Genomic DNA, 25,910 nt, shown 5'->3' on the forward strand with positions numbered 1-25,910 from the left:
AGATGAATGGCGGTGTGGGGAAGAGCCACAAGAAAACCTGCTCCCTAGAACTGTGGAAGATGGTCCAGTTCCAGCCGCCTCCTGCAAGGGCTGCCTCTTCCCCAGGCTTCTTCGGGGCTTTGCAGTGCTGTCCTGCCCCACTTGTATAAAGTAAAAAAGGCTGTGGAGCGCTGCCTCAGAAGGCTCAGCCCACTTACGGAGACTCTGAGCGCCTTTGAACCCAAAGGTTTGTGTTGCCTTTTTAAAAACCCCACCCTTGCTCTCCATCATCCATAAAGACCATCCATTCCTATTTCCACCTACCATTCCCAGCTATCCTTAGGGCACACTGAGTACCACTTTAAAGAGATGCAGTGAGAGACGAGTTGCCCATCCAAGAAGGTCTTCTTGCCTGGCCGGCCCTTGGCCAGCAATGGAAGGCATATGCCCAGAAGACACTACTTTGACTAAACGAACATGCAGCAAACTTAAACATTTCTATTAGAAGGGGGACTCGAATATCGCTAGCAGGAAGTCCAGCTCCACAGCTTCCAACCCGTCCGTCAAACCCACAGTACCAGTGTCCTCATGAATGAAGGAGGAAGAATATTCTCCAAGAGTCTGTGTGTGGTTCGGAAGAAACCTCGCACGCCTTGAACACTGGATGAGGCGACCCTGAGCTTCCTGGCCTACCCATGTAATTCACTGCTTGTGACGTCGCAGGCGCCAGACTCCAGCAGGCGTGGGATGCCCTTACCCGCCCCAGAAGTCACAGGCGTCACCGCGCCTTTCCACGCCACCAGCCCGGGGAAAGAGAGGGGGCGGGGACCTGGCAGCAACTGGGCTGCACGACTCGGAGCCAAGAGAGGCAGGGCACCTCCCCGGCTTTGCAGCGGTGACCTCCGCCGGTCCTCCAGGCCGCTCGCCCTCCGGCTGCGCCCGCCCCAGGACGCCGGCGCCGGGTCCCCGCGCGACTACCTCCCGGCGTTGGCACTCCCCTCCTCCTACTCGCTCGCCCCTCCTCCGCCTCTTCCGTTTCAGAGGGAAAGTCTGCAGCCTCCTTCTGGGCTCCGCATCCCCGCTTAGGTAATCCTCTTTCCTGCTTACGCCACCCCTCCCCGGTGTCCCCAGCGCCAGCGTCTCCTCCTCCGCGCATCTGGGTCCCCACGAGCGGCGCGCGCTCCATCGCCTCCGCGGAGGGCAGGTGAGTCGGTCTCCCGGCCGAAGGCTGCTGGCCTCCGAGGCTGGGCCTGCGAGGTCCCGGGCCACTGCAGCGAGACCGCCCCGGCCTGGCCGTGCCCACGGGGACAGAGCCCGAGTCGCCAGCCGGGTCGGTCCCGCGGCCCCCTTAGCTCTTGCAGGAGCAGCCTGCAAGAGATCGGCGCGGGAAGACAAGTAGCAAGCAACTTTCTTCCCCGGCTTGGTTCCTTTCGGTTCTGCTACTAGCCTCTAGGTTGAATGGACTTGACCTGAGGATGGTCGAAAGCAGAGGCCCGGGTTTCACGGGTAGACGGCGTAGCTGTCAAGAAGTCAGGGAGCAGTTTGAGAGATGTTCCTGGGCAGGGGTTTGTGTTGACTGCCTCGAGAAAACCCACTGAATGAGTGTCAAATAAACAGACCTGGACCATATTTAGATAAATCTCCGTCCCTTCCTTGTAATTCTTTCTACACTTACAAGTCTGGTTGAGTGAGACATGCCTAGACAGCGGGTGTGGACAGCATGGGTGTAACCTGTAACCTGGCTTTGGTGAAATCACACGGACTCTCAGACGTAAGAAAGAAAACCCAGGGAATACGCGTGAGCGAGCACAGCGTGTCCTTTGGAGATTTCCATCCTCAAAACTAGCGTTGGACACGTGGAAGTTTGCCCACTGTGTGAGGGTGTTCGCTTCAAAAGCACGGCGGCTTGAGGCCCTGCAGACAGGCCACTTGTGGGGAATGGAACATTTTTTGGCTCCTTGCCCTTAATTCCCAATTTCGATAAGTTGATAAGGCTTGGGTCTGCTCCTAACACTGTAAGGCAGAAAACAGACCCCTAAATTACTCTTGGCTGATGCACTAACTGAATGATCTCAGCCAGGCCTCTGAAAGTACAAGGGAAAATACAGGCAACAGGAAAGCCCATTTTAACCCCTACTCACACCTGTTTTCTGTTTTGTTAACCTACTTTATTTTTAAGGGCTTTTTGTGCTACTTTTGAAGTTAATTCCTAGTCATGACGTTAAATCATACGAGACGAATAAAGCTACCTGTTTTGAATAGAACAAATACTTCTTCTTGGCAAGTTTTTGAACTAAACCACCGCTTGTGTGGTAACCATAGCCTAGCTTCAAGCTCTGTAGTGTGTGAAATTCATTATCACGGGTTTAAGTTATAGCTATATTTAGAGTAAAACTACACTGGGAGAGAAAAAAAAATGCTTATTCCTTTTTAGAAACAAAAAAGCCAACAAAATACAAGCAATCAGGGTGAATCATTATAAAGACATTTCCTCTTTTATTTCAACCCTGAATAATAATTAGAAAAAAAAAGTGTCTTATTCTATTTCAAGTCACCCCGGAACTACTCAAAAGTTAAATGTGTAATCAATTAAAAACAAACACCTTCAGTTTTAAAGGCAAGAATGGCACACATCCAAACTTCCTCTAGGTAGGAGCCCTTGTAAATGTCCTTGTTAGAATGCAGTCTGTGACCTAATGAGGTCAGCAGGACTCAGTGTTCGTGCTTTTGCCTGGGGTAATTTGGAAATGAAAGGTTTGTTTTCTATTTCTCACAATTAGCGTGGAGTCATGTTCGCTACGCGTACCTGTTTATTAGCATGACCCGAGCTGGGGGGCAGGTAAGGGAATGGCAATAATAGCAGAAGGGGTGTGTGTGTGTGTGTGTGTGTGTAGGGGGAAGGGTTTGTTGCATAAAGCCCTTCATAACCCCAGGACTCATACAAAAGGCAGGCATAGCCATCGTCCAGTACTTCCAGCATTGGGGGGTAGAGGTGAATTCTCAGGACGGTCTGTCTAGCTAGCGTAACTAGAGCAAGCTTCAGGTTCAGTGAGAGACACTGCTACAGCAAACTGGAGAGGTCTAAGGACACATCCAGCTCCAACTGTGGGCTTCCACAGGCACACACCCCCTCCGCATCTACAAATACTGGATCATGCTATGCATATGTGCGCATGAACATATACCATGTGCACGAAATGATACTTGAACGCAACTAGTAATTCCATTCTAACGTTTAGTTAGTAAGTTAGACAGGGTCTTATGTATCTCAGCCTGGTCTCAATCCCTCTGAGGTAGAGGAGAACCTTAATTTCCTGTTTCCACCTACGTAGTTGCTGGTGTTATAGGAATATGCCGCCACACATATATTTATGTGTATTATTTATAAATATTCATAAATATCCATAAATATTTATATTATATTTTATTATATTACATATTAAAATAGGTATATTATATTTATACATATAATATATATTATATATAATATATATAATATATTATATTATTATTATATATTATATATATTATTATACATTATAATATAATATATTATTATATTATAAATATTTATAAATAAATATTAATAAATATATATTTATTAATAATAATTCCCAGCATTATTAATGCTGGGAATGCATCCCAGGGCCCCAGGCATGTCTGGCAAGCACTTCACCAACTGAGCTGCATCCTCAGTTCACAACACAGTACTTCCTAAGTCATCATTTCAAAAATAAACTTAAAGTAGGAAACAATGACAAATTTTTGAAAGGATGAGCAACACCAAAAAATACGCAGTCTTGAAATCCGCAGGTGAGAATTGACAGTTGTGAAGGTGGGTAGCTGTGTGGTCTTCAGAAGTCTTTCATGTAAAATGTTCTTAATAAAAGTTGAGGTTTTATTTACGTAACGATGTTACCCGTTTAAGAAATCAGTGCGTGTAATTCTTCTGCTGACTGAATACATATTGTTGCAAGTGTATGCTCTTAAACACAGTTTTGCAGTTTCATATCCATCATGATGTATGTAATGTTAATCAAGATTCTTCATATTAAAAAAGCTTTTCCTATTGAAAAACCTGGATAGGTATCAATGGTGCGGTGTCCATATTTTAGTTTTCCAAATTCTACAAAATGGAACACATCCATCTGCAAGATTTCATTCCTTTAAGTACCCTTTGAGTTACTTCCTGCAGGTAGTGGTATCTGATTATACAAAGAACAAGTAGGACATTTTCTTATAAGTTCCTTGGCTTGTTGCCACGTGATGGAAAAGTTTGTTTTTAAACTTCTGCTGTTGACATGGTGTGTTGTTGCAAGGGAGAGGGCCACTTGTTTGTCCCAGCCACACAGCTAGCTTACACCTGAAATAACCACACAGAAACTGTATTAATTAAAACACTGCTTGGCCATTAGCTCTAGCTTCTTATTGGCTAATTCTTACATATTAGTTTAACCCATCTCCATTAATCTGTGTATTGCCATGTAGCAGTGGTTTTCCGGAGATTCTAACTGGCGTCCATCTCTGATGGAGGATCCATGGCTTCTCTGACTCTGTCCTTCTTCCTCCCAGCATTCAGTTCTGTTTTCTCCTCCTACCTAAGTTCTGCCCTATCAACTCGGCAAAGGCAGTTTCTTTATTCATTATCCAATGAAAGCAACACACAAACAGAAGGAACTCCTACACCAGTGTGTTTTTCTAAAATGAAATTCTGAGACCTTCAGGACATTTCCAACCAATGATTGATTGATTTCTGCACTGTCTTGTGCTAGAGGACCTGGCAGACCCATGATATGTGTTATGTGTATGGGGTGATTCATATTTCTGATTATTTCTTGTAACTGAATAAATACTAGTCAATTCTGCATCATCTGGTATAAATTCAGTGGTTACAACTCTTTCTGCATATTGCAAATCAGTAACTCTGTTGAGAGGTTCTGTAGCATCCCTTAGTACCACGAAAATAGCATATAATTGTGACTTTTGGACAGAACCATAAGGGCTTTGATCCACTTAAGTTTTTTGATTTTTTAATCTGTCTTTCCTTATTTATTTGTATCAGTTATTGTTGTGTCCCCTACAATGTGGGAAAGGATCCAATTAGTTCTCTCTATAAGTTGAATTCTCTTGCTTTGGGGATAGTTGTTAATCTCTCCCAAAAAATTACTACGAGCTCTTTGTCAGGGTTCACTTTCTTTCCATAATTTGTGAGTCTCATCATTATTAAAAGGTACTATACTTTCTAAAGCTGGGTCTATTCCTGCTAATTGATGAAATCTCAGTTTTCCTTTTAGAATTAACTCAGAGACCTTTTGCAATACAGTTTTAATTTTTTACTTGGTTTATGCAATAAAAGATCAACTCAAAGATAGTATCTTCCCTCTACATTAAAATGTGTAGGAAAATGAGAATGCTGTAGGAAAATGTGACCATGATGCAATTCAATATTGCATCCACAGGATCCACATGTGCCTTCTGCAAATTTCTCTTCTATGAAAGCCAATTCTCTCTCAGCTTTGACTGATAATTTCCTGGAACTATTTAAGTCCTTGTCACCATCTAAGATTTTGTTTAAACTAATCAGTTTGTCAAGTTTTATCTCAATAGTGGGATATAGATTGGAAATATCTCCTAGCAATCTTTGGAAGCCATTAAGAGTCTACAATCAGTTTCTCCTAATTTGCAACTTTTGGGTCCTCATGTTTTGTAAACTTATTTTATTTTATTTTTAAAGATTTATTTATTTATTATGTATACAATGTCTGTCTGCTTGCTGGCCAAAAGAGGGCATCAGATCTCATTACAGATGGTTGTGAGCTACCATATCATTGCTGGGAATTGAACTCAGGACCTCTGGAAGAGCAGTCAGTGCTCTTAACCACTGAGCCATCTCTCCAGCCCCCTAAACCTATTTTATAGCCTAAATAATTAATAGACTCTCTTCTTTGTATTTCAGGAGCAATTTGTATTCCCCAACAAGGCAATATTTTCTTTACTTCTTCAAACATTCTTTCTAAAGTATCTACATTAGAATCAGATAATAAACTGTCATCCAGGAAATGGTAAATTATAGATTCAGGAAATTGCTTACGCATAATTTCCAATGACTGCCATATAAACTATTGGCACAGGGTGGGGTTATTTAATGTTCCCTGTGAGAGGACCTTCTATTGATATCTTTTAGCAGGCTGAGAATTGTTATAAGTTGGCATTGTGAAGGCAAAATTTTCTCTGTATTTTTTGTAAAGATATAGTGAAGACTCAATTTTTTAAATCAATAACTGTAAGAGGTCATCCTTTAGGTAATAGGGAAGGCAAAGAGTTCCAGCCTGTAGAGAATTCATTGGCTGAATTACCTTATAAGCAGCTCTTAAATCTATTAGCATTCTCCATTTTCCAGAGTTCTTTTTAATAACAAATACAAGAGAATTCCAAGGGCTGGTTGAGTCTTCAATATGCTGAGCATTTAATTGCTCCTGTACCAGGTGTTCTAAAGCCTTCATTTTCTCTGTTGTTAAAGGCCATTGTGCAACCCATACAGGGTTGTCTGTCAATCGTTTTAAAGGTAGAACTGTTGGTGCCTTTGGAAGATTAGCAACTGTTGTGTTCTATTCCTGTTCAACCTGTTCTTTAAAATATAATGTAATATTTTCTCCAGAAGCATATGTTAATTTATGGGTTGTTTCTATGATTGGGGAAATGTTAATGTGAGTATTGCATTGCTATAACAAATCACATTCTCACAAATTCACTGCTATGTTAGCAATAGATGGCTTTAATTTCCTCTCTGTCCTTCCAGCCCTATACATTCAACTTATCTTGCACTCTGCTTTACCTACGATAAAGTTCCAATCCCTAAAACCTGAACATTTACCTCCTGAAGTGGCCAATTTGGATGCCAAGATTCTGGTGAGATTATTGTTACATCTGCACCTGTGTCTACCAGACCTTCAATGATAACATAATTTTTTTCCTATTTTTAATTTTTGGTCTTTGTTCATTCATGGAAGTTTGCCAAAGTACTTGCTTTATGGTGTCTCCTGATTTTTTTTGTTCTCTCTTCTATAGCTGTTCTATCATCCAAAGCAGTACGATTTCTTACAATAGGCATTGGTTTCTTTAATTGTTCTGGGAAGGAATTTCCTCTATGATGGCAAGAAATGACTGAACCGGATTTGGCATAGGGGTCTATGAGAGGCCTCTCATGGAGTTACCCAATGGCAAAGGATTGCCTTGAATGTCTCTTGTTGATCTACATTCATTAGTCCAATGCCTTCCTTTGGCACACCTTCTGCATAATCCATAATGGGGTGGCACTCTGTTTGAATTATGCTTAGAATAAACCTTGTTTCTAGAAATGTCCTGCTTACAATCCTTTTAAAGGTGTCCTTGTTTGCTATAATTATAATACCTGACATTTCAATTTTTTTTCTCACACCTCTGGAAACTATCTCTCCATTTCATAATATGGTTATGAGGTTCAGTGTTAATTGTATCTCAGGTCCAATCTTCCAAGGGTGCTGATCTTGTCTTTAATGGCTTAATTAACCTTTTGCATTGAGAAATAGCATTTTCAAAATCCAGAGGTTCAATTATCATTTGTCTAGCTTCTGGATTTGGTCTCATTCTATTTACTGCTGATGTCAGTCTTTGTAAGAAATCCGTGAAGGTTTCTTTTGGACCCTGTGTGACTTTAGTAAATGACTCAGTCTTCTTTCCTTCTTCAATTCTATCCCAAGCCTTCAAAGCTGCGGCACAGCATAAAGCCAGGATGTGACCATCATATAGGAATTGCATTTGTACATTAGCATAATCTCCTTCTCCAAGAAGTTGATCCTGGAAGATTTCCATGCTTCTAGTTTTACTCCATTGTTCAATCATCTTAGTGTCTTCTCTGCACCAGGTTCTCCGTTGTAATTGTGGACCAGCCTCTAAAACAGCATTAACCAACTCTATCTAGTCTTTAGGGATAATTCTATTACAAACTGAGCACAAGATTAACATTTCCTTCACAAAAAGTGATTGCATGCCATATGAGACTGTTACTTCATTGAATCTCCTTAAATCTAACAATGGCCCAAGAGTTCAGTTATCTGTAACAGAGCCTCTGCCATTTGACAATTCCTGTTTGAAAAACCTTAGCCTGTTCCTCTCTAACCTTTTAATGCAATGTTGAAATTGATACTCCATTGAATTCCTCTGCCTGAATTTGAATATCTCTGTGATCTGTTTTATTAAGTTTTTCTAAGGTCTATCTTAGCACTCAGAGTAACCAAGTTTCTTAGTGGTCAAAATGATCATGTTGATAATGTTTACCACTGACATTGTATAAATCCTATCTAAACTAGTTACCGTCTCATTTAACTGTTCCATTTTCAAATTGTCCAGTGTATTATCCTACAGAGACCCAACTCCTTCCACTGTAATAATGTTTCCCATTTTTGAATGTGAGAAAAAAAAACCTCTCTTTTAACTAATCCTTCCCTTAAGGTTTCCCAATCTTCTCACCAAATTTCCCACTGATGTTGTTGAAGATATGAGAGACCTAGTGCTGCTGGGCAGAACAGTAAAATCCTGCCTGGATTTCAAGGCAGCTATGTTGTTTGGCATAGGGGGTTCAGAGAGAGCCCACCAGGAGAGAAGAAAGATAAACCTAGCCGGTAGGGTGGTGACTCCAGCCACATGTAGCTCTGGCCTGTACCAGTGGCTGTAAAGCCACAGGCAAATGGCTTTTTACATGAATTTGTACTCCAAATGTTGGGCTCCAGATATAGTACAAATGATTAAAACCCAGAGACAGATATTGGGGTTCAAGCTCAAGATTAGAAAACCAAAGTGGCCACCCACTGACTCTTACCTCTACCTCAAACTGAAATGGGCGATCCTGCCTCTAGGAATCCTCAGACTGAGGCTGAGCCTGAGACCCGTCTCCTCCTGTCTTATATTCCTCTCTAGTGCTGGGATCAAAGGTGTGCCCCATCACCTGGCCTCTGTGACTAACTAGTGTGGCTGCTGGGATAAAAGGTGTGTGTCACCACTGTCTGGCCTCTATGTCTGACTAGGGTGGCTGCTTTGTACTCTGATCTTCAGGCAAACTTTATTTATTAAAACACAAGTAATATATCACTACAGAACAGATCTGTTGCTGGTGGAGTCCCAGCATGACCAGACTAAATGCCAGGAGAACCTAGTGAGTAAAAAGATTTTTTTTGTCTTTTTGGTGGGCCCTGCCAAGGGATGTCACCAAGAGAACACACCAGGAACAACAGAATTAGTGCAAGAGATTTATTGGGCGATGGGGAGAGAGAAAGAGTGAAAGGCCATCTCATAGTAGAGGTAGGTAGAGAGACAAAAAGGGAACAGGGAAGAGGAAAGGGCGTGAGTTCAGGACTCAAAAATCCTAGATGAGGGAGCTCAAACCATGTCATATGGTGTGAGACAGCCCTGATTTGGATAAATTTTTTAAAAAAATATTTATTAATTTATTATGTATACAATATTCTGTCTGTGTGTATGTCTGCAGGCTAGAAGAGGGCACCAGACGTCATTACAGATGGTTGTGAGCCACCATGTGGTTGCCGGGAATTGAACTCAGAACCTTTGAAAGAGCAGGCAAGGCCCTTAACCACTGAGCCATCATCTCTCCAGCCCCTTGAATAAATTTTGTAGTAGATGCCCAAGGTGTGACTGAAGATTGGATTTAGACCCATGGCTGCCCATTTCCAAGTCTGTGCTGGAAACCAAAGCCTACAGCAGTGCGTTCACTACTATAGCCTGGGGTGGAAGGTGCGGTAGCTGCCTTTGTGTAGGATATCTCCCCTACAAAGGACCCCCTGCAGAGCAAAGACTGTCTTTGCTCTATAGATGGATTGGGTTGCTTGGGACAGCCATGGCTTGACAGGAGCCCTGAGAGTCTTTGACCCAGAAGGGGTCTTGACTTGGGAAAGGTCCTGGACCTCTACAGGTGGTGGCTTGGAATTGGGTGACTCACCTGAAGCCAAAAGTCAATCCAGTCAGGTGGAAAAGAGAGATCCAAAGAGGAGTGGTCTCTCCACCTGGTCAGGGGCAATCCTCCTGGTGGGGGAGGCTCAACTCCTCCTGGGTTTGGGCAGCAAGATGATGTTTTCCATGCCCCCATAGTAGGTTTCTTTGCCAACACAGGAAGCCATATTGAGCTGAAATAAAAAGTAAAAGACCAGGTGTATTTGAGCAAAGAATTCCCAGGTGAGTCCTCTAGCCCCTAGAGAGTAAGGCAGCGGGAGGGGGCGGGGTGAATCACGTGGCTGCTCTGAAGCAGCGCAATGATACCTGCTTCACAATCCGGGTTTGTGTCCCATTACTGTAGGTGGGGTCTTGAGCAGCCGGTAGCTTCCGGGGAGGAGCTGCTGCCATTACCGAGAATGTGGAACTGGGCTTTTTGGCGGGTCTCTGAGAGGGTGGAGTTTGGAGAGAGAGAACTGGGGCCAGAGCTGGAGATTCCAGCTGAACTTTCAAAAGGTTAATTATCTCAGTGGGGGATGTATCAGAATTTATTTTCCTTTCCATTATTTCCCCTTTGCTTTCTCCATTTTTTTCAAAGAGAGATTAATTGCTTGCTGGTTTTAGCCTCAAACAACTAAATATTTTAGATCTCCTAAATTAATTACCTAAATTTAAATTAATTCAGGTAACTTTATCAGTTGGTATTGAAGTGTGTGCTTTTACAGTGTAACAATGGTAGGCTTCCCGTTGGTGTAAATGAGGATGACACACCAAAGGAGGAAATTAAAATGACCAAATTTTAATTTTGCTTAAGGAAAACATAACTTGGTTTTAAAAAAAAAAGGGATGCCCTGTTTTTTTATTGTTAGCAGCCTTACACGTTTTAAAATCTTTGTATGTGTGTGAGTATTTGCCTTCATGTGTGTATGTGTACCAGTGTGTGTCTGGTGCCCGGGGAGGCCACGTGCGAATGTCAGAGCCCATGGAACTGGAGTTACAGACGTTGGTGAGCCAACTGGAGGCTGTGAATTAAGACTGGATTCTCTAGAAAAGCAGCCAGCGCTCTTAACTGCCAAGCCATCTCTCCCCAGCCCTGTTAGCAACCTTTCCAGGGAGGGTTTGAACTGCCCAATTTCAGAGCTCACCCCTACTCAGCTCCTCAGAATTCACAGGACTTGTGCACAACCCCGGTCTGTTCTGGGAATGATCACGAGCCTCCCTTAAAAATACGAGTGGTTATAAGCTTCATTAACAGAAAAATGGGGAAATAAAACTAAGAATGAGACCAGGAAGATAAATATTAACCAGCTTATGGTTAAAGATCACCAGAAATGCAAACGTACTCTGTTTAGATATTTCTGTGACTTTAATGAGCCACACCTATTGTTTCGTGCTTTGAGCTTTTTAGGTCAATCGTATTATACATATCCTTTTTCCAGTCCCTTTGCTTTTAAGGGTAAATGTTACATTTGGAATTCTGTATTGCTCTCTTCCGTATCTTGAAACATCTGTCAAAAATAAGCATCAAGACAAGGGTGGATTCTATGCTTATGACACCAAGGGGAATTCATACGTCAGCATGTGTTGAACCCCTCTGAGTCTGCCCCGAGAGTTATAAGAAATCAGATATGTTTTAAGTCTCTTGCCAAACAGAACACAGATTAGTAAACAGATGTGTAGTGTGTTAGGGACCCAGGTTAGCCATATAGCTCTCTCCTGTTCTCCTTCAGCCCAGGAGCTGGAGCTGAAGGATCCAGAGATGGTTCTACTGGAGGCTCTCTTCTTTCCATCCATGTGTTAAATACACACATACACATACACACATGAGCAACACACCTGCACACTCGCATGCATGTACATGTGCACACACACACACACACGGGGGCACACACACACACACACACACACTGGCACACATATGCACACATGCATGCATGCACACACACGCTCACACACACCTGCACACTTGCATGCATGTACACGCACACACACACGGGCATACAAACGCACACACGGGCACACTGGCACACATCTGCACATATGCATGCATGCATGCACACACACGCTCACACACACACGCAGGCACACACTTGAATGTTGGAATGAATTAAATCCATATACAATTTACTGCCTTCTTTGACGACAGAATGTTTTTGTGAGCTACCTCTGCGTTGTGTCCTGTTGCAATCGTTCACCTCCACTGTTGTGCGAGTGTGCTAGAGTTGACTTCATTTTACTATGGGTGGTTACTTGAGTTCCTGCCAGCGTTAGCTCCCTGGAAGGATGATGTATGCGCACACTCCTGAAGACATATTTTAATGCCTGTGTGATTTGGGATATGTGAACAAGGGAAACTGCCGGATCACGGATCACCATTTCTACTGCAGAAAGCGAACATTCTACCAACCACACAGTGGCTTTTTAGACAGTTACACCAGTTTCGTCCAGGCCTCCACTATGTAAGCGATGGTTGCTCCGTGTCTTGATCTGGACGCAGGCATATCAGTCTTTTTTTTTTTTTTTTTAAAGATTTTATTTATTTATTATGTATACAACATTCTGTCTCTTTGTATGCCCGCACGCCAGAAGAGGGCGCCAGATCTCATTACAGATGGTTGTGAGCCACCACGTGGTTGCTGGGAATTGAACTCAGGACCTCTGGAAGAGCAGGCAATGCTCTTAACCACTGAACCATCTCTCCAGTCCCATGTCGGTCTTTTTTTACGGAAGCGGTTCCCCTGGGCATGTACTGATATCCTGTTGAGATTTAAAGTTGTATTTTCCTAACTCCCTGCAAGGTAAACTTTCTCACCTGTTTATTGACCATTTGTGGTCAGGAGTTTGGATCTCTTTTATGAGATACTTACTCAAGTTTATTGCCTTTGAAAAAGAGTGGTAGACACCCAGGGGGAAGCATGTGAGCCAAGACGAACAGCACACGGAAATGTGTCGTGTTCCCAGAACACAGAGACAGTGGGCAAGAAGTCAGAACTCAGTGCCTGAAAGGTAAGACTTAGGGCCTGTGGCATAGGGACCGTGATCACCCAGGTCCTAGTGCAGGCAATCCCCTTCCGTAATGCTGGCTCCTGAGACATCGTGGATGGCTAGATGACGGAAAGTCCAACCAGGAAGACATTTTAGTTTCCAGTAAACATAAAGGCAGGATCACAAGTCTCTGGTAAAGCTGCCTGATCAGATTCCTCTGGGTCAGGTGACCAGGAGGGCAGTTGAACATCTCGGGGCGGCATCGGTGCGGTTGATATTAGCAAACTGTACCCAAGACTGAGCCCTGTCTTAACTTACTGGGGACCAGATTCTGTTCTCCTGCCCCTATTTGAGTTTTTCAAATTTATTTTGTGTGTGGGTATTTGTGTTTGCCTGTGTATATGTATGGATCCCATGTATGTCTGTTCATGTCTGGTGCCTGTGGAGCTCAGGGAGGCATCAGATTCCTGGGAATTACAGACGTTTGGTTATAAGTCATGCCTACGGGTGCTGGGAACGGCTGAGCAATTCTCTGGCCCTCTCCCTTCCCCTTTGCCAGAACAGCTTCCAATCGTTAAGCCTCAAGAATAGCAAAGAGAGCGGTCGAATGGAGTCCACTTCCCCACAACAGCAGTGTGAGCTGAGCAGAGCCTTGGCCACACCTTGGCATCCATCACCGTAGTGGGGGACACCTTTGTCGGGGAGTATTATTTTAAGGTGTGTGGCTTTTGTTTATGCTGCGCTTGTTTAACTCTGCGAAGCTATGATTCCTTGCCTGTCTAAAACACCTGATGACCTAATAAAGGGCCGAATGGCCAATAGCAAGGCAGGAGCAAGGATAGGCGGGGCTGGCAGATGGGAGGAATAAAAGGAGAGCTGAGGAAGAAGAGGAACAAGGAGAGAACACGCTAGAGGGCCAGCTACCCAGCCAACCACGGAGTAAAAAGGAGGGTAAGGTATACAGAAGAAGAAAGATAAAAGCCCAGAGGGAAAAAGTAGACAGGTTAATTTAGTATAAGAAAAGCTGACTTGAAACAAGCCAAGCTAAGGCCGGGCATTCATAAGTAAGAATAGGCCTCTGTGTGTGATTTATTTGGGAGTTGGGTGGTGCACCCCTCCAAAAAACCGAGGGTAAAACATCACACAACACATCTTGTAAAACACCCACATACTCTATGGGTGCCAAGCCTCTCCTCCTCCAGCCGTAGCTGTCTGTGAAGGAGAGTCACCATACGGTGGGGTCACATCACCGTTGCTCGGGGGGTGGTTAAATAACTGATTAGGACATGAGCCGTACTTAGTGGAAGCATCCACAGGGTCTCTGCAGACCAGATTATCTGCCGGAGGGAGGGAAAACTGAACTCCTCAGCTCTTTGTGAGAGCCTGCTGTTTCGTTGAGGGCCCCATCTCTGACTGTGAATAGCAGAAGGGCGGGCCGGGTCTTCTCAGAAAAACAGACCTGGGCCTTCGAAGCCCAAGTCTCCTGACAAAACACCCCCTTTGTAGAAAAGTGTCTCTCCCAGGCCACCTTCAGACGGTCTGACGTGAGGCCAGAGTCGTGGCCCAGCTTCCAGGAGCCAGAGTTTCCACCCATACGCCCAGAAACTGAAGCAATCAGATCTGGCCTACATAAAGGGACTTTTTCTGGGTTGTTCCCAGCGTTACAAATAGTTCCCAGGCTTTGGGATTTAATGAACTGCTAAATTTTCAGCAAGGGTTTCAGTGACCCACATAACTTGCCAGCCTCAGACTTTCTCAAAGAAGAACCGATGACTAGGGTGTCTGTGAGGTCGTGTTCCATAGGCAGAGCTGCCGCTTATTAGCTCCTGTGTGCGGGCTCGGGGCTAGAGCCTTTCCGGACACCTCGTTTGAACTTCAGACATCACAGAAAGGTAAGCTTTAGCCCCCAATTGCAGATGAGGAGAGGCTCGGGCTGAGCCTGAACTACGTTTGATTGCAAGGCCTGTGCCTTTCATATTATTACCGCTCATTGCCTCTTAGATACCTGTAAACCGTTTGAAATATATTGTTTTTCTTTTCATACTGGGGGTCAAACTCAGAGCTCGCACGTGCTAGGCAAGGGCGCTCCCTCTGAGCTACAGCCCTAGCCCCAGAGCTGATTTTAGACTTCTGTTTTGGTTTTCTTTTCAGACAGGGTTGTACGTCCTTGAACTCACCTTGAACCCTGCCCCCTCCCCATTCTATTCCTACCTCCTGACTGCTGGGATCACCGGCCTGTCTACTGCTAGATCTGGCTTGCCCTCCAATGTAGACAAGAGAATAGGTAGAAATTTAATGAGTCCTGTTGTAATGAGGTTTTTTGTTTTGGGATTTTTCAGGGGAGTGTTGCATGCGTGTATGTGTGTGTGTGTTACTTGTGTGTGCAAGTGCATATATGTGCACGCATGGGAAAACCAAAGGTCAACTTTGGCTGTGTTCGGTTGCTCTCTACCCTGCTCTTTGAGCAGGGCTTCCCACTGAATCTTGAGCTCTGTTGTAGTGTGTCTAGCTGACCCTGAGTTCCAGGAATTCGCCTGTCCCTGCTGCCCACCCCAACCCCCCAGCTAGGGTCACAGGTGTGCGCTGTCACCATGCTCAGTTTTCTGGGTCCTGAGAATCAAAACTTAGGTCCTTGCGGTGGAGTGGTAAGCACTTCAAAGAATGAGCCATCACCTCCCACTCCCATCCCCTGGGTGATATTTTTTGTTTGTTGGGTTATTTTTTCATTGTTCTACTTGATTTTTTAAAAATATTTTTCCAATTAGATTTGAAAATCTCCCCAAAGCCAGAGACTCTAGCCTCTGATATCATGACGCAATTTTATATATGTCTGTCTTTATATGAATAGATAGGATAATAAGATGGATATATATATATATATATATATAGGATAATAAGATAGATAGACAGACAGACAGACAGACAGATAGATAGATATGTGTATATTATATATGCATGGTTTTGTCTGGGATGATAAAGAATGAAGCCCGTTTTGCGGAAAAGTGACTTGGTGGGTCATTACAAACCAAGGCTACCAAGAAACTGCTTCCACGCTCACCCTGTCACCACCAGACTGGCTGCTAGAGTATCAGCTACCTGGGAAATGCGTCTCATAGAAGTAAACTTCTTGATCACACAAGAGGGACAATTTATCCCACTTTTACTGTTTGGCCAGAAGACAGAGGACAAAGGGGGGTGGTGGTGGCTGTGTTGGCCTCTCTCTGGAGAGGAGGTAAGGGCTACGCTTCATTCCTCTGGCATGACGGCATTGAAGCCTTGACCCCCGAACCTCAGACCGTGACAATGCCGTCCCATACATTGACCCACCTTCCTGCCTGGGTTCAACCAAACATGAGTGGGAAATAGTTGACAAAAACATGTGTATGAGTTGAACACACACAACTATTTCCCTGCCATGTCCTAAATGCAGAAATGAAAGAAAGATGGGTTGCATTCTTTTATGCTGCATTTGTTTAACTCTGCAAAGCCATGTTATTGTGCCTGCCTAAAACACCTGATTGGTCTAATAAAGAGCTGAACAGCCAATAGCTAGGCAGGCAAAAGGAGAGGCAGGGCCGGCAGGTGGAGAGAATGAACGAGAGGGCAGATCTCAAAGGAGGAGGAAGCAAGAGAAGATCTGGGAGTGAGAGAAGGAGGGGACTCCAGGGGTCAGTCACCCAGCCACCCAGTGCAGCATGAATAATAATAACCCAGAGACAGATATTGGGGTTCAACCTGAAGATCAGAAAAACAAAGGAGCCAGTCACTAGAGAGCTCTTACCTCTATGAAATCTCCAGACTGAAAGAGAGTGAGATTCTGTCTCATCCCACCTTATATTCCTCTCTAGTGCTGGGATTAAAGGCGTGCACCGTCAGCCCCTGGGCCTCTATGGCTAACTAGTGTGGCTGCTGGGATTAAAGGTGTGTGCCCCCACTGCCTGGCCGGTATGGCCGACTAGGTGGCTGTTTTGTATTCTGATCTCCGGGCAAGCTTTATTTCTTAAAATACAAATGAAGTATCACCACATCACAGCAAGCCATGGAATAAGAAGAAAGAAATACAGAAATATAGAAAGGTAAAAGCCCAGAGGCGAAAGATAGCCAGGATAATTTAAGAAAACTTGGCTAGAAACAAGCCAAGCTCAGGCCAGGCATCCATGAGTAAGAATAAGCCTCCACGTGATTTATTTCAGAGCTGGTTGGCAGGCCCCCTCAAAAGAGCCAAAAAAGTAAAAACACAGCCCAAAACATGGGTGTGTCCTAATCCAGCCTGACTGAGTTCTTCAGAAGAGGGAGACGTGCCTGAGTTACATGGCCACCCCAGAGAGGCCAGGTGAGGACACCCTCACCCTGACGAGTTGCCAGTCTCTGAACGGGAGGCTGTCCAGTCTTAAACAGCAAATGAATACAAGAAGAACTGGGTACCTGTCGCGATCGAGGCCCCTGGCTAGCCCCATCGCCAGCGTCATGCATTTGGTTAAGAGGGACATCGCTGGACGTTGAACAAGTACCTAGCACACGCCTTACAATGAGTGTGAGCACAGGCTTTGCTCATTTGCTTATGAAAAAAAGGGTTTTTCTGAGAGTGGAAAGAAAACAGCTGTCAATTAAATAGTGACATATGGCCAAACTGAGTTCAAGGAGCACCCTGTGTGTGCATGCGTGCGCGCGCGCACACACACACACACACACACACACACACACAGACCTACAAATAGAAACAACCACTACTTAGAACAAGCTCTGCCTAGCCCTGTGCACGCATCATCTTTCCTATCTGGTTTCATTAAGATTCTTACCATCAGGTGCCAACCATCCCCAAAGAGAGCAACGAGGCAATTAATGGTTGTATAAATTCAATTAGCTTTCTAAGGGAATTTGAGAGATAATTCCCATAGAAAACTGGAGAGATTGTTTGCTGATGTTACCCCCCTTCCCCGACTCTTTTCAGAAATGACTCGCGTCAAGAGTTCCAACTAAGAGCAATGTGCCCTGGGCTGTTTTCTTACCTGCCTTGGATGAGCTCACGATAAATGGGCAGAGATGAGGGTGAAGGCCAACAATTTGAGTTTGGGGGAAGGAATGAGATGTCCCACCAGAAAGTAGTAGGTCAGCCCCCTAAATATAAAATGGTTCGTTGAGACAAAAGGGCTTCTGTGTTGTCCCAGATGGCCTCACCCTGCTGGGCTTAGCTGCCTCCGTCTCCCAGAAACAAGGAGTACAAACTTGCAGAGCTGCCAAAAAAGTAGAAAGTTCCGTACCCATGCTGTAGGAGGTGGTTTGTTTGAGACCGGGAACTCCAGAGGGAGTGAGCTGGAGACGTACTGTGTTGGTTGGGCTGGCTGGGGAAAGTCTCCACTGACCCTGGCCAAGGAACCCAGAACCATCTGGAATCTGACAAAATGGGACGAGCGGTGTGTTGGGTCAGAAGAAAAAAAAAAGGCCAAGATTGACATATGGCAGCTCAGGACCTGAAAACCCAGATGCAGTGCTATGAGTTTCTAGAGCCCGTACTCCAGTCATCACAGGCCATGGTTCAGAGCTGCAAGTTCTCTCCTCTTGGCCAAGTTCCTGTACCTGCTAAGAAACATCTGCTCAGGTAGGGAAGATGACTGTTACCAGAATAAGCCGGAAGTAGAACGGAGGAATTCCAGGTTCCCAGAGGCAATGGAGCAGAGGCTTACCCAGCGGGGGAACCGGTATAGTGGTTTCTTTTTAGATAAAACATTGATTTTGAAGCCATTGAATGCGATTAACAGTTGATATGTACCTTGCTCAAGTTCAAAGTGAGCTTTATATCCCCCGTGTTGCTTCTAAATAAGACCCCAGATACTGTTGCTTTGTTGACTCCTTGCTCTTACAGTAATGCAGAATATTTGCTGATCAAAGTAGTGGTCCCTGAATTTATACTCTTGTGGCGCATGAGTTATAGTAAGGATATGTATGCGTCTCTCTGCTTGTGCTGTTTGATAACATCACTTGTGGCAAGTATTTCTATATTAGATGCCGTAAATTCTTTCTGAGTTCAAGTGGGTTTGCCATATGAATGCTACTTTTATTGATGGACACGTCCACCTCAAAGCAAAGTGACCCTTCTAACAAGATTGAGTCTCGGAGTACAGGACCTTTACAAAGTAGTTGTGGTTGCTTGCTTTCTAACTGTATTATCCCATAGATCTATAAAGTTTTATTCATAGGCATATTTTGCTTGGGCCATTCCAAGGAGCCCTAGAATTCTTATAGATTCAATTTTAGTTGTTTTCTTTTTTTTTTTTTAATGCCTTTATTAGCTGGGCTTGTAACCCCAGTTACTTGGAAGTCTGAGGTGAGAAGAGATCAGAAGTTTAAGGTTAGGCTGAACTGTATATCCAGTTGAAGGTCAGCATGGTCAGGTTCGCAAGACCCGTCTTAAATATCTGAAAGTCCCACAACCGCAAGGACCTGAGTTTTGATTCTCAGGACCCAGAAAGCTGAGCATGGTGACAGCGCTCACCTGTGACCCTAGCTGGGGGGTTGGAGTGAGCAGAAGGGACAAGCAAATTCCTGGAACTCAGGATCAGCCAGACATACTGCAAAAGAGAGCACAAGATTCAGTGGGAGACCCTGCTCAAAGAGCAAGGTACAGAGCAATTGAGCACACCCAAAGTTGACCTTTGATTTTCTCATGTGTGTTCACATATGTGCACCTGCACACACATGTACCACACACACACACACACATGCAACACTCCCTTAAAAAAACTAAAACAAAAAAACCTCATTATAATGACAAGACTCCTTAAATATCAAGGCTTGAGTTTGCTCCCCAGCCCTCATATAAAACAGAGTACCACATGCCTCCTGATCCCAGCACTTGGAAGCAGAAGCAGGCAGATCCCTGGGACTTGCTGGCTGGCCAGTCAGTCTAATCGATCTGTAGATTTCAGGTTAGATGAGATGCCCTGTCTCAAATATAATGTGGGGAAGTGTTTAAGAAAGATGCTAGATATCAACCCCGGATCTACACACGCATGCAAACCCATGTGTTCACGAACCTCCATACATATGTACCTTCATGCACACCCATGTACACACACGCTCACCCACATACACTTGAAACCTCCCCGGCACACATAGCTTATATACAAGATGATCTTTAGGCCAGATGTGGTGGTCATGGTTAGTTTTTATTGTCCATTTGGTGCATCTAGAGAGAGGGAACCTCAGCTGAAGAACTGCCTCTGACAGACTGGACTGTGGGCGTGTCTGGACTGTGGGCGTGTCTGGACTGTGGGCGTGTCTGTGAGGGCGTTTCCTCAATTGCTAATTGACATAGGGCCTGGCCTATCGTGGGTGGTGCTGTCGTTATACAGGCTGTCCTAGGCTTTATGAAAAAATTAGCTGGGCAGAAGCCAGGGAACAGGCTATGGAACACCATTCATCTATAGCTCCTGCTTCACTTACTGCCTTGAATGTCCTCAAGGGGTGGATTATGACCAGGAAGTATAATCCAAATAAGCCCTTTCCTCTCCATGTTGGTTTAGCCATGGCCATTATTCCAGCAGTAGAAAGTAGACTAGAAACTAGTACACACCTGCAATCGTAGACGGGAAGGGGAGGCTGGAGAATCAAGCACAAGAGGTACAGAGCAAGTGTAAGGCAGCTTGGACAGCGTGAGAACCAAACCTGCCTCAAAAAAGAGAAAAATGTCATCCTAAAGCCTTCCTTACTTTAAATAATTTTAGTCTACCTTGTATGAAAATATTTTAATTCTTATTTTCTTACCACAGATTAAGCTACGATTTAGAGTACCGACTGATGAGAGAGGTGGAGGGGATCTGGTACAATTATGCCAGCGGCTCCTTGGGAACCTGTGTGTTTCTGGGCCCATCATCAGAGTTAGCATCTTTCCTCCTGCTGATGCCCAGGGATAAAGAAGAACGAGAGGGATATCTCCTTGTTCTACCCACTTTTCCTTCCTTTCTGTTGAGGAAGTATTTCCTCAGGCAGCGGGCCATAAGGGAAACAGATTTAGACAAACTAGCTATAACAGCTCGCCACGCCCCTGCGTCAGCATCTTCCACGGCTGAGTAGGTTCCCAGCCTCAAGCTCCTTTTAATAGAGGAAACAGTTGAGACAATGAAGTAGCCTAGTGTTGTGTGCGGGCGATCCGGAGCCCCACCTCTCAGCCTTGTGCAACCCTTTAGAAGTTACTCAACCCCCTAAGCTTCATTCCGGAACTGCAGTGCGGGGCAGATAATCCTCAGGGCTGCTCTCTCTGAAGGGAAGCGGAACGGTTCACACTTTGAACAAGAGTACCATTGCTAATTGGAAGCCTTTCCAGGGAAGCCCAGTAGAAAGACCTCGGCCGCTAGGTGTGGCGGTGCACGCCTCTAATCCCAGCCCTTGGGAGGCAGAACTCTAAGTTCAAGATTAGCCTGGGCTACAGAGACAGTTCCACTGACAGTCAAGGCTGCAGAGAGAGAGGGAGAGGGTGTGAGAGGAGAGGGGAGGGGAGGGAAGGGAAGGGGAAGGAAGGGGAGGGAAAGAAAGACGTATGCATACTACATGGCTCTTAAAAGTCCAGAGCTCTCAGGTCCTGGCAAGGTGCAATTTTCCCCTCACGCTGTTTAGGCTTCTACTTGGTGGAGGATGACACTTGCCTCTGGAATGTTTTCTAGCCTAGTTGCCTGTGAGATGCTGCACGCCCAAGAGTGGCCTCAGGGCCCAATGCTTGCCACTCTGCCGCTTACCACATAGAGGTGGTAGTGTGACTGTCACCCTCGCCCTTCTCACAGAGAGTGCTGTGCTTATCTTCATGGTACGGCTGTGTTATGATTAGGGTCCTTAGAATCTGGCTTTCCTCTGACGCCCTGGTACTTCCGTCTTGCTAGGGCTTTGCAATATAGATTCTTATTCAAAGACTTTTTTTTCTTTCCCTGGAAATTCAGTTCTTTGGGGTAATGGTTTTGTTTTGTTTTGCTTTGCTTTGCTTTTGAGAGTGTAATTTTTTTTTACAAGATTTAAGAACTAAGTTTCAATAGTCAGCACACTGAAAATGGGGTGCCCACTAGCTGGTGTTGCTGCCAGCGGGGCGTTCGTGGGAGAGGCACCCTGATTCTCACCGCTTTCTCTTTCACATTCTTGCACTTTTCCAGCCGAGAGCCGGAGGAGCCAGAGGGCGGGGGAACCTTTAGAAATGTCCGACATCCTTCGGGAGCTGCTCCGCGTCTCCGAGAAGGCTGCTAACATCGCCCGGGCGTGCCGGCAGCAGGAGGCCCTCTTCCAGCTGCTCGTCCAGGAGAAGAAAGATGCGGAGAAGAACAAGAAGTTCGCGGCGGACTTCAAGACCCTGGCGGACGTGCTGGTGCAGGAAGTCGTAAAGCAGAACATGGAGAATAAGGTGAGAGGTCAGGGCCAAGGTGGCTGTGAGCCTGCCTCTGCCACCCTGAGTAAACAGCAGACCTTTTACTGCTCCTCAGGATATCTCGGAGCCAAACAAACATCTTCTGGTCTTCCCTTATTTTCATTACAGTATGACGAAAATGGTCTTTGCGGGAAATCAATGAAGGATCGAAAAGCGAACAAATTGAGGGGACTCAGAATTCTAACATGAGTTCACAGAGTCGACTCCTTTGTTTATTGATGAGCTCCTTGTTAATAAATAATTCCTGTTCTCTGCGACGGAGCACGGCTAAGGTCCCTCCGAAGCCCAGTGTTAGACTCTCCTTGCCGCTGAGGATTGCTGGCGGCTCTTTGCGGGTCTGCACCGCCTGTCTCCCTTGCTTTGCCTCCTTAGTCCCAGCTTGTCCGCTTCACTATTTGTCTAACGTTTGCCTTGGTTACGGGTTTGGGATTGGGTAAAAATCTCCCTCGATCCTGGTCATGACAGCCAGCCACTGTGGTTCTCAGTGTGGAAGTGACCAGAAGAAGCTAATGTCCTAATATTCTAACAGTGATGCCACCAGACATATTTAAATGTGACCCCCTGGCTTCGCAAGTTCTCAGTGGTGAACCCGGTGACAGTTTTGTAAGAACTATTATTCCACTGTGATCCGGATGTCACGGGGAGCTTGGATAAGTGGCCTGCAATTACACAGCACAGAATGAGTGTTAACATAGGAAATGGTTCTGAGTGTGTGCCACTGGGGTTCCTGTTGGCTTTCATATGATCCCTTCCCCACCTCTTTTTTATTTTTTTTATTTTTTAATTTGGAAGGATGGAGCTTTACGATAGAAAGTTTAAAAAAAAAAGCAACTCATATCTTTAATGAATTCTTTAAATTTGAGGATCACTTTAGGATGAAGTAAAATCTTGACCACAGGCAGAGAGTACATAAATTACGTAAAATCTCCACAATCTTACTGTTTCTTCTTCATGCCCTTTTCTACCTGGCTTTGGCAAGCTAAATGAAGGAAGCTTGTTTTCTTGTTACTGATGGAGACAGTTATACACACGGGCCGGTTGAGCAACCGGATTGGATACGTATCAACATTACTTTTAGGGGTTAATATGTGACCTCCCTCCCCAAGCATTAGAGAAAGCCCAGGCAATTATTCATGAACAAATGCTGGAATTTATGGAAACAAATACTTTCCACCTGAGCTGCTTTAGATATTTTTATTTCAGACCCCTTTCTGCTTGCATTCCTCTAAACAGCTCTGTAAACAGGTGTGGGGGGAACTGGCGGATTGCCGGCCCTTGTAGGTCAGGTTCTGTTTTGCAAAAGACAAGAAAGAATGGCAGGTGGTGCAGCCCTTGTGTTTTGCGCATCGGGGAATGTTTGAGTGTGTGAGGCAATCCCTTCCCTGAAAATAGCAGGAATATTGGAGTCAGCATGTATTTTGAGAAAAAATATCTTCTGAGGGCCAGGGGTGAAATGTGTTCATCTGAACAGTGATATGAAAATTTGAGGAAAGTCTCACTTAATTCCCATTCACTCTATACCTATACTTATGTCATAGGTCCCTACAGTACTGGTTTTCTTTCTTTTTCTTTTTCTTTTCTCCTTTTTTTCCTTTGACACACCGGCAGGTGCAGAGATGTTATCTGAAAATGAAAATAAAATCTAAGATTACCTTCTAGTCTTTAGGTACCTTTAGAAATTATCTTAGGGACTAGAGAGATGGCTCAGTGGTTAAGAGCACTGACTGTTCTTCAGAGGACATGAGTTGGAGTTCAAACACCCGTATGGCAGATCACAACCGTTTATGATGGATCGGATTCTCTCTTCTGGTGTTCAGACATATATGCAAAGTATCCATATACATAAAATGCAAAAATGAATCTTAAAAAAATTTTTAAAATGAGATTATTTTAAGGACATTAGCCAATAACATGAGTTTTCACAGGCTGATGTTTAAGAGCAGGGTTAATAAATGTCCCTAGTCCTGTGGCTACCCATCCCTGTGGCCATCCAGCCCTGTGGCTGCCCAACCCTGTGACTGTCCAGTACTGTGGCTACCTAGCCCCGTGGCCATCCAGCCCCGTGGCACTCCAGCAGAAAGCTAATAGCACATAAGGAAGCCTAATCTCAGCATGGATTACGTTTTCTAGACTGGCAAAGGAATAGGAAAATAGACAGAACGAATATTAGCCCATAACGAAGCTGGCTTCATTTTCCACGCCCAAGCTGACTCTTACTATGAAAGTTTGGAGTTTCAAATCTAACCTGTGGAACTCTCCTCAGAGCTGATCTGTGGGGCTGGGGGTTGTTGGTTTGTGTTTCAAACTCTGACTCATTCAGTTTCCAGGCTTGGGGAAAAAAATTTTTGGCGAAGAATCCAATGAATTTACAAATGATTTGGGTAAGTAGAAGAACCTTAATGTGTTTTATAACTTAATCATAGTGTTCTAATTTCTAACTCAAAGCATAAAATAAATGAATGCTAGAAAACTTTGGGTATAGACAGCCTCACATGCTTAAATGTAAAGCTGTATGTAGGCGCTACCTCAGAATAGGATGGCGTTTGAGTTAGAGAGAGGTGAGGTGGTTTCTTGGAATAATTTAGGAGCCCATGCATCATTCTAAGTTTAAACCTTCAGCATTTTAGCCATTGAGACCTAGCCTTTGGGAAAATTCTATAGCCTTTTGAAAATCTAATGGGATGGTTGATGCCCCAGAAAGATGTTTGTCTACACAGTTGAGTGGACAGTGCCTCGCAGGGATTTAAACCCATTTGGGGACACCCTGGACTCTACAGCTCTAGGCTAAGTGTGTAGCAGATCCCTCAGTCCTAAAGGAATGTGTGATGTTGCTCCAGTACCTCTGCATTTCATCTCTGAATCTCTGTAAAGGTAGCTGAAATAAACTAGAAGTTTCCATTGTGTTGCAGGGAGGAGTGCCCACTTGTTCATTCCCGGCTGCCCGGCTAGCTTAACCCCAAATTAACCACACCGAAATTGTATTAATTAAATCACTGCTTGGCCCATTATCTCTAGCCTCTTATTGGCTAACTCTCACATCTTGATTTAACCCATTTCTATTAATCTGTATGTCACCACGAGGTCGTGACTTACTGGGAAAGATTCTAACCGGCGCTGCCCGTCTCAGGCGGAGGATCCATGGCTTCTCCTGACTCTGCCCTTCTTCCTCCCAGCATTCATTTCTGTTTTCCCTGCCTACCTAAGTTCTGCCCTATCAAAAGGCCAAGGCAGTTTCTTTATTCATTAACCAATGAAAGCAACACACAAACAGAAGGACCTCCTATACCACCATTCCATACCAACTTTTTAATTTTATTTTGTTGTTGTTGTGCTGTTTGAGGTGGGACCTTGCTGTGTTGTAACTGGTCTCAAGTTCTTGGTTCAAGTCGTTCCTCACCTCAACTCCCAGAGTAGCTGAGACCACAGGCACGAACCACTCCCCTGGCTTTTTATATACATTTCTATGTATCTAAAAGTTTCTACACATTCCTATGGCTCCAAGAAAGAAGACAGAAATCTTATTCATACTTCCAAAAGTTAAACATAATTATTATGAGTA

The 25,910-nt window shown here is 44.6% G+C and overlaps 1 protein-coding gene and 1 long non-coding RNA gene across 5 annotated transcripts in view; one reads left to right on the forward strand and one right to left on the reverse strand.

Annotated features, from left to right (window-relative positions):
* Positions 1–833: 833 nt before the first annotated feature.
* Positions 834–25,910, forward strand: part of Inpp1 (inositol polyphosphate-1-phosphatase) — a 32,366-nt gene continuing 7,289 nt past the window's right edge. Inside the window, exons 1-3 of one of the 4 annotated variants that reach the window (XM_048456025.3) lie at positions 834–1,183; positions 22,083–22,327; positions 24,672–24,732. In XM_048456025.3, coding sequence (XP_048311982.2) covers positions 22,124–22,327; positions 24,672–24,732 — 265 coding nt within the window. In that variant the 5' untranslated portion in view covers positions 834–1,183; positions 22,083–22,123. Of the gene's footprint in view, positions 1,184–14,676; positions 14,838–21,601; positions 21,746–22,082; positions 22,328–24,671; positions 24,733–25,910 lie in introns of those variants that run through there. The other 3 variants (XM_048456026.3, XM_048456028.3, XM_048456027.3) reach the window with 3 other exon arrangements.
* LOC146889376 (uncharacterized) lies at positions 3,627–18,171 on the reverse strand. Its single transcript, XR_015000100.2, has 3 exons — positions 17,955–18,171; positions 9,971–10,154; positions 3,627–4,342 (listed from the first exon to the last, which is right to left on the reverse strand). It is a non-coding gene; the product is annotated as an uncharacterized LOC146889376 (long non-coding RNA).

The sequence above is a fragment of the Myodes glareolus genome, chromosome 27 (genome assembly GCF_982192425.1).
Source record: "Myodes glareolus chromosome 27, mMyoGla1.1, whole genome shotgun sequence".
Lineage (NCBI taxonomy): Eukaryota > Metazoa > Chordata > Mammalia > Rodentia > Cricetidae > Myodes > Myodes glareolus.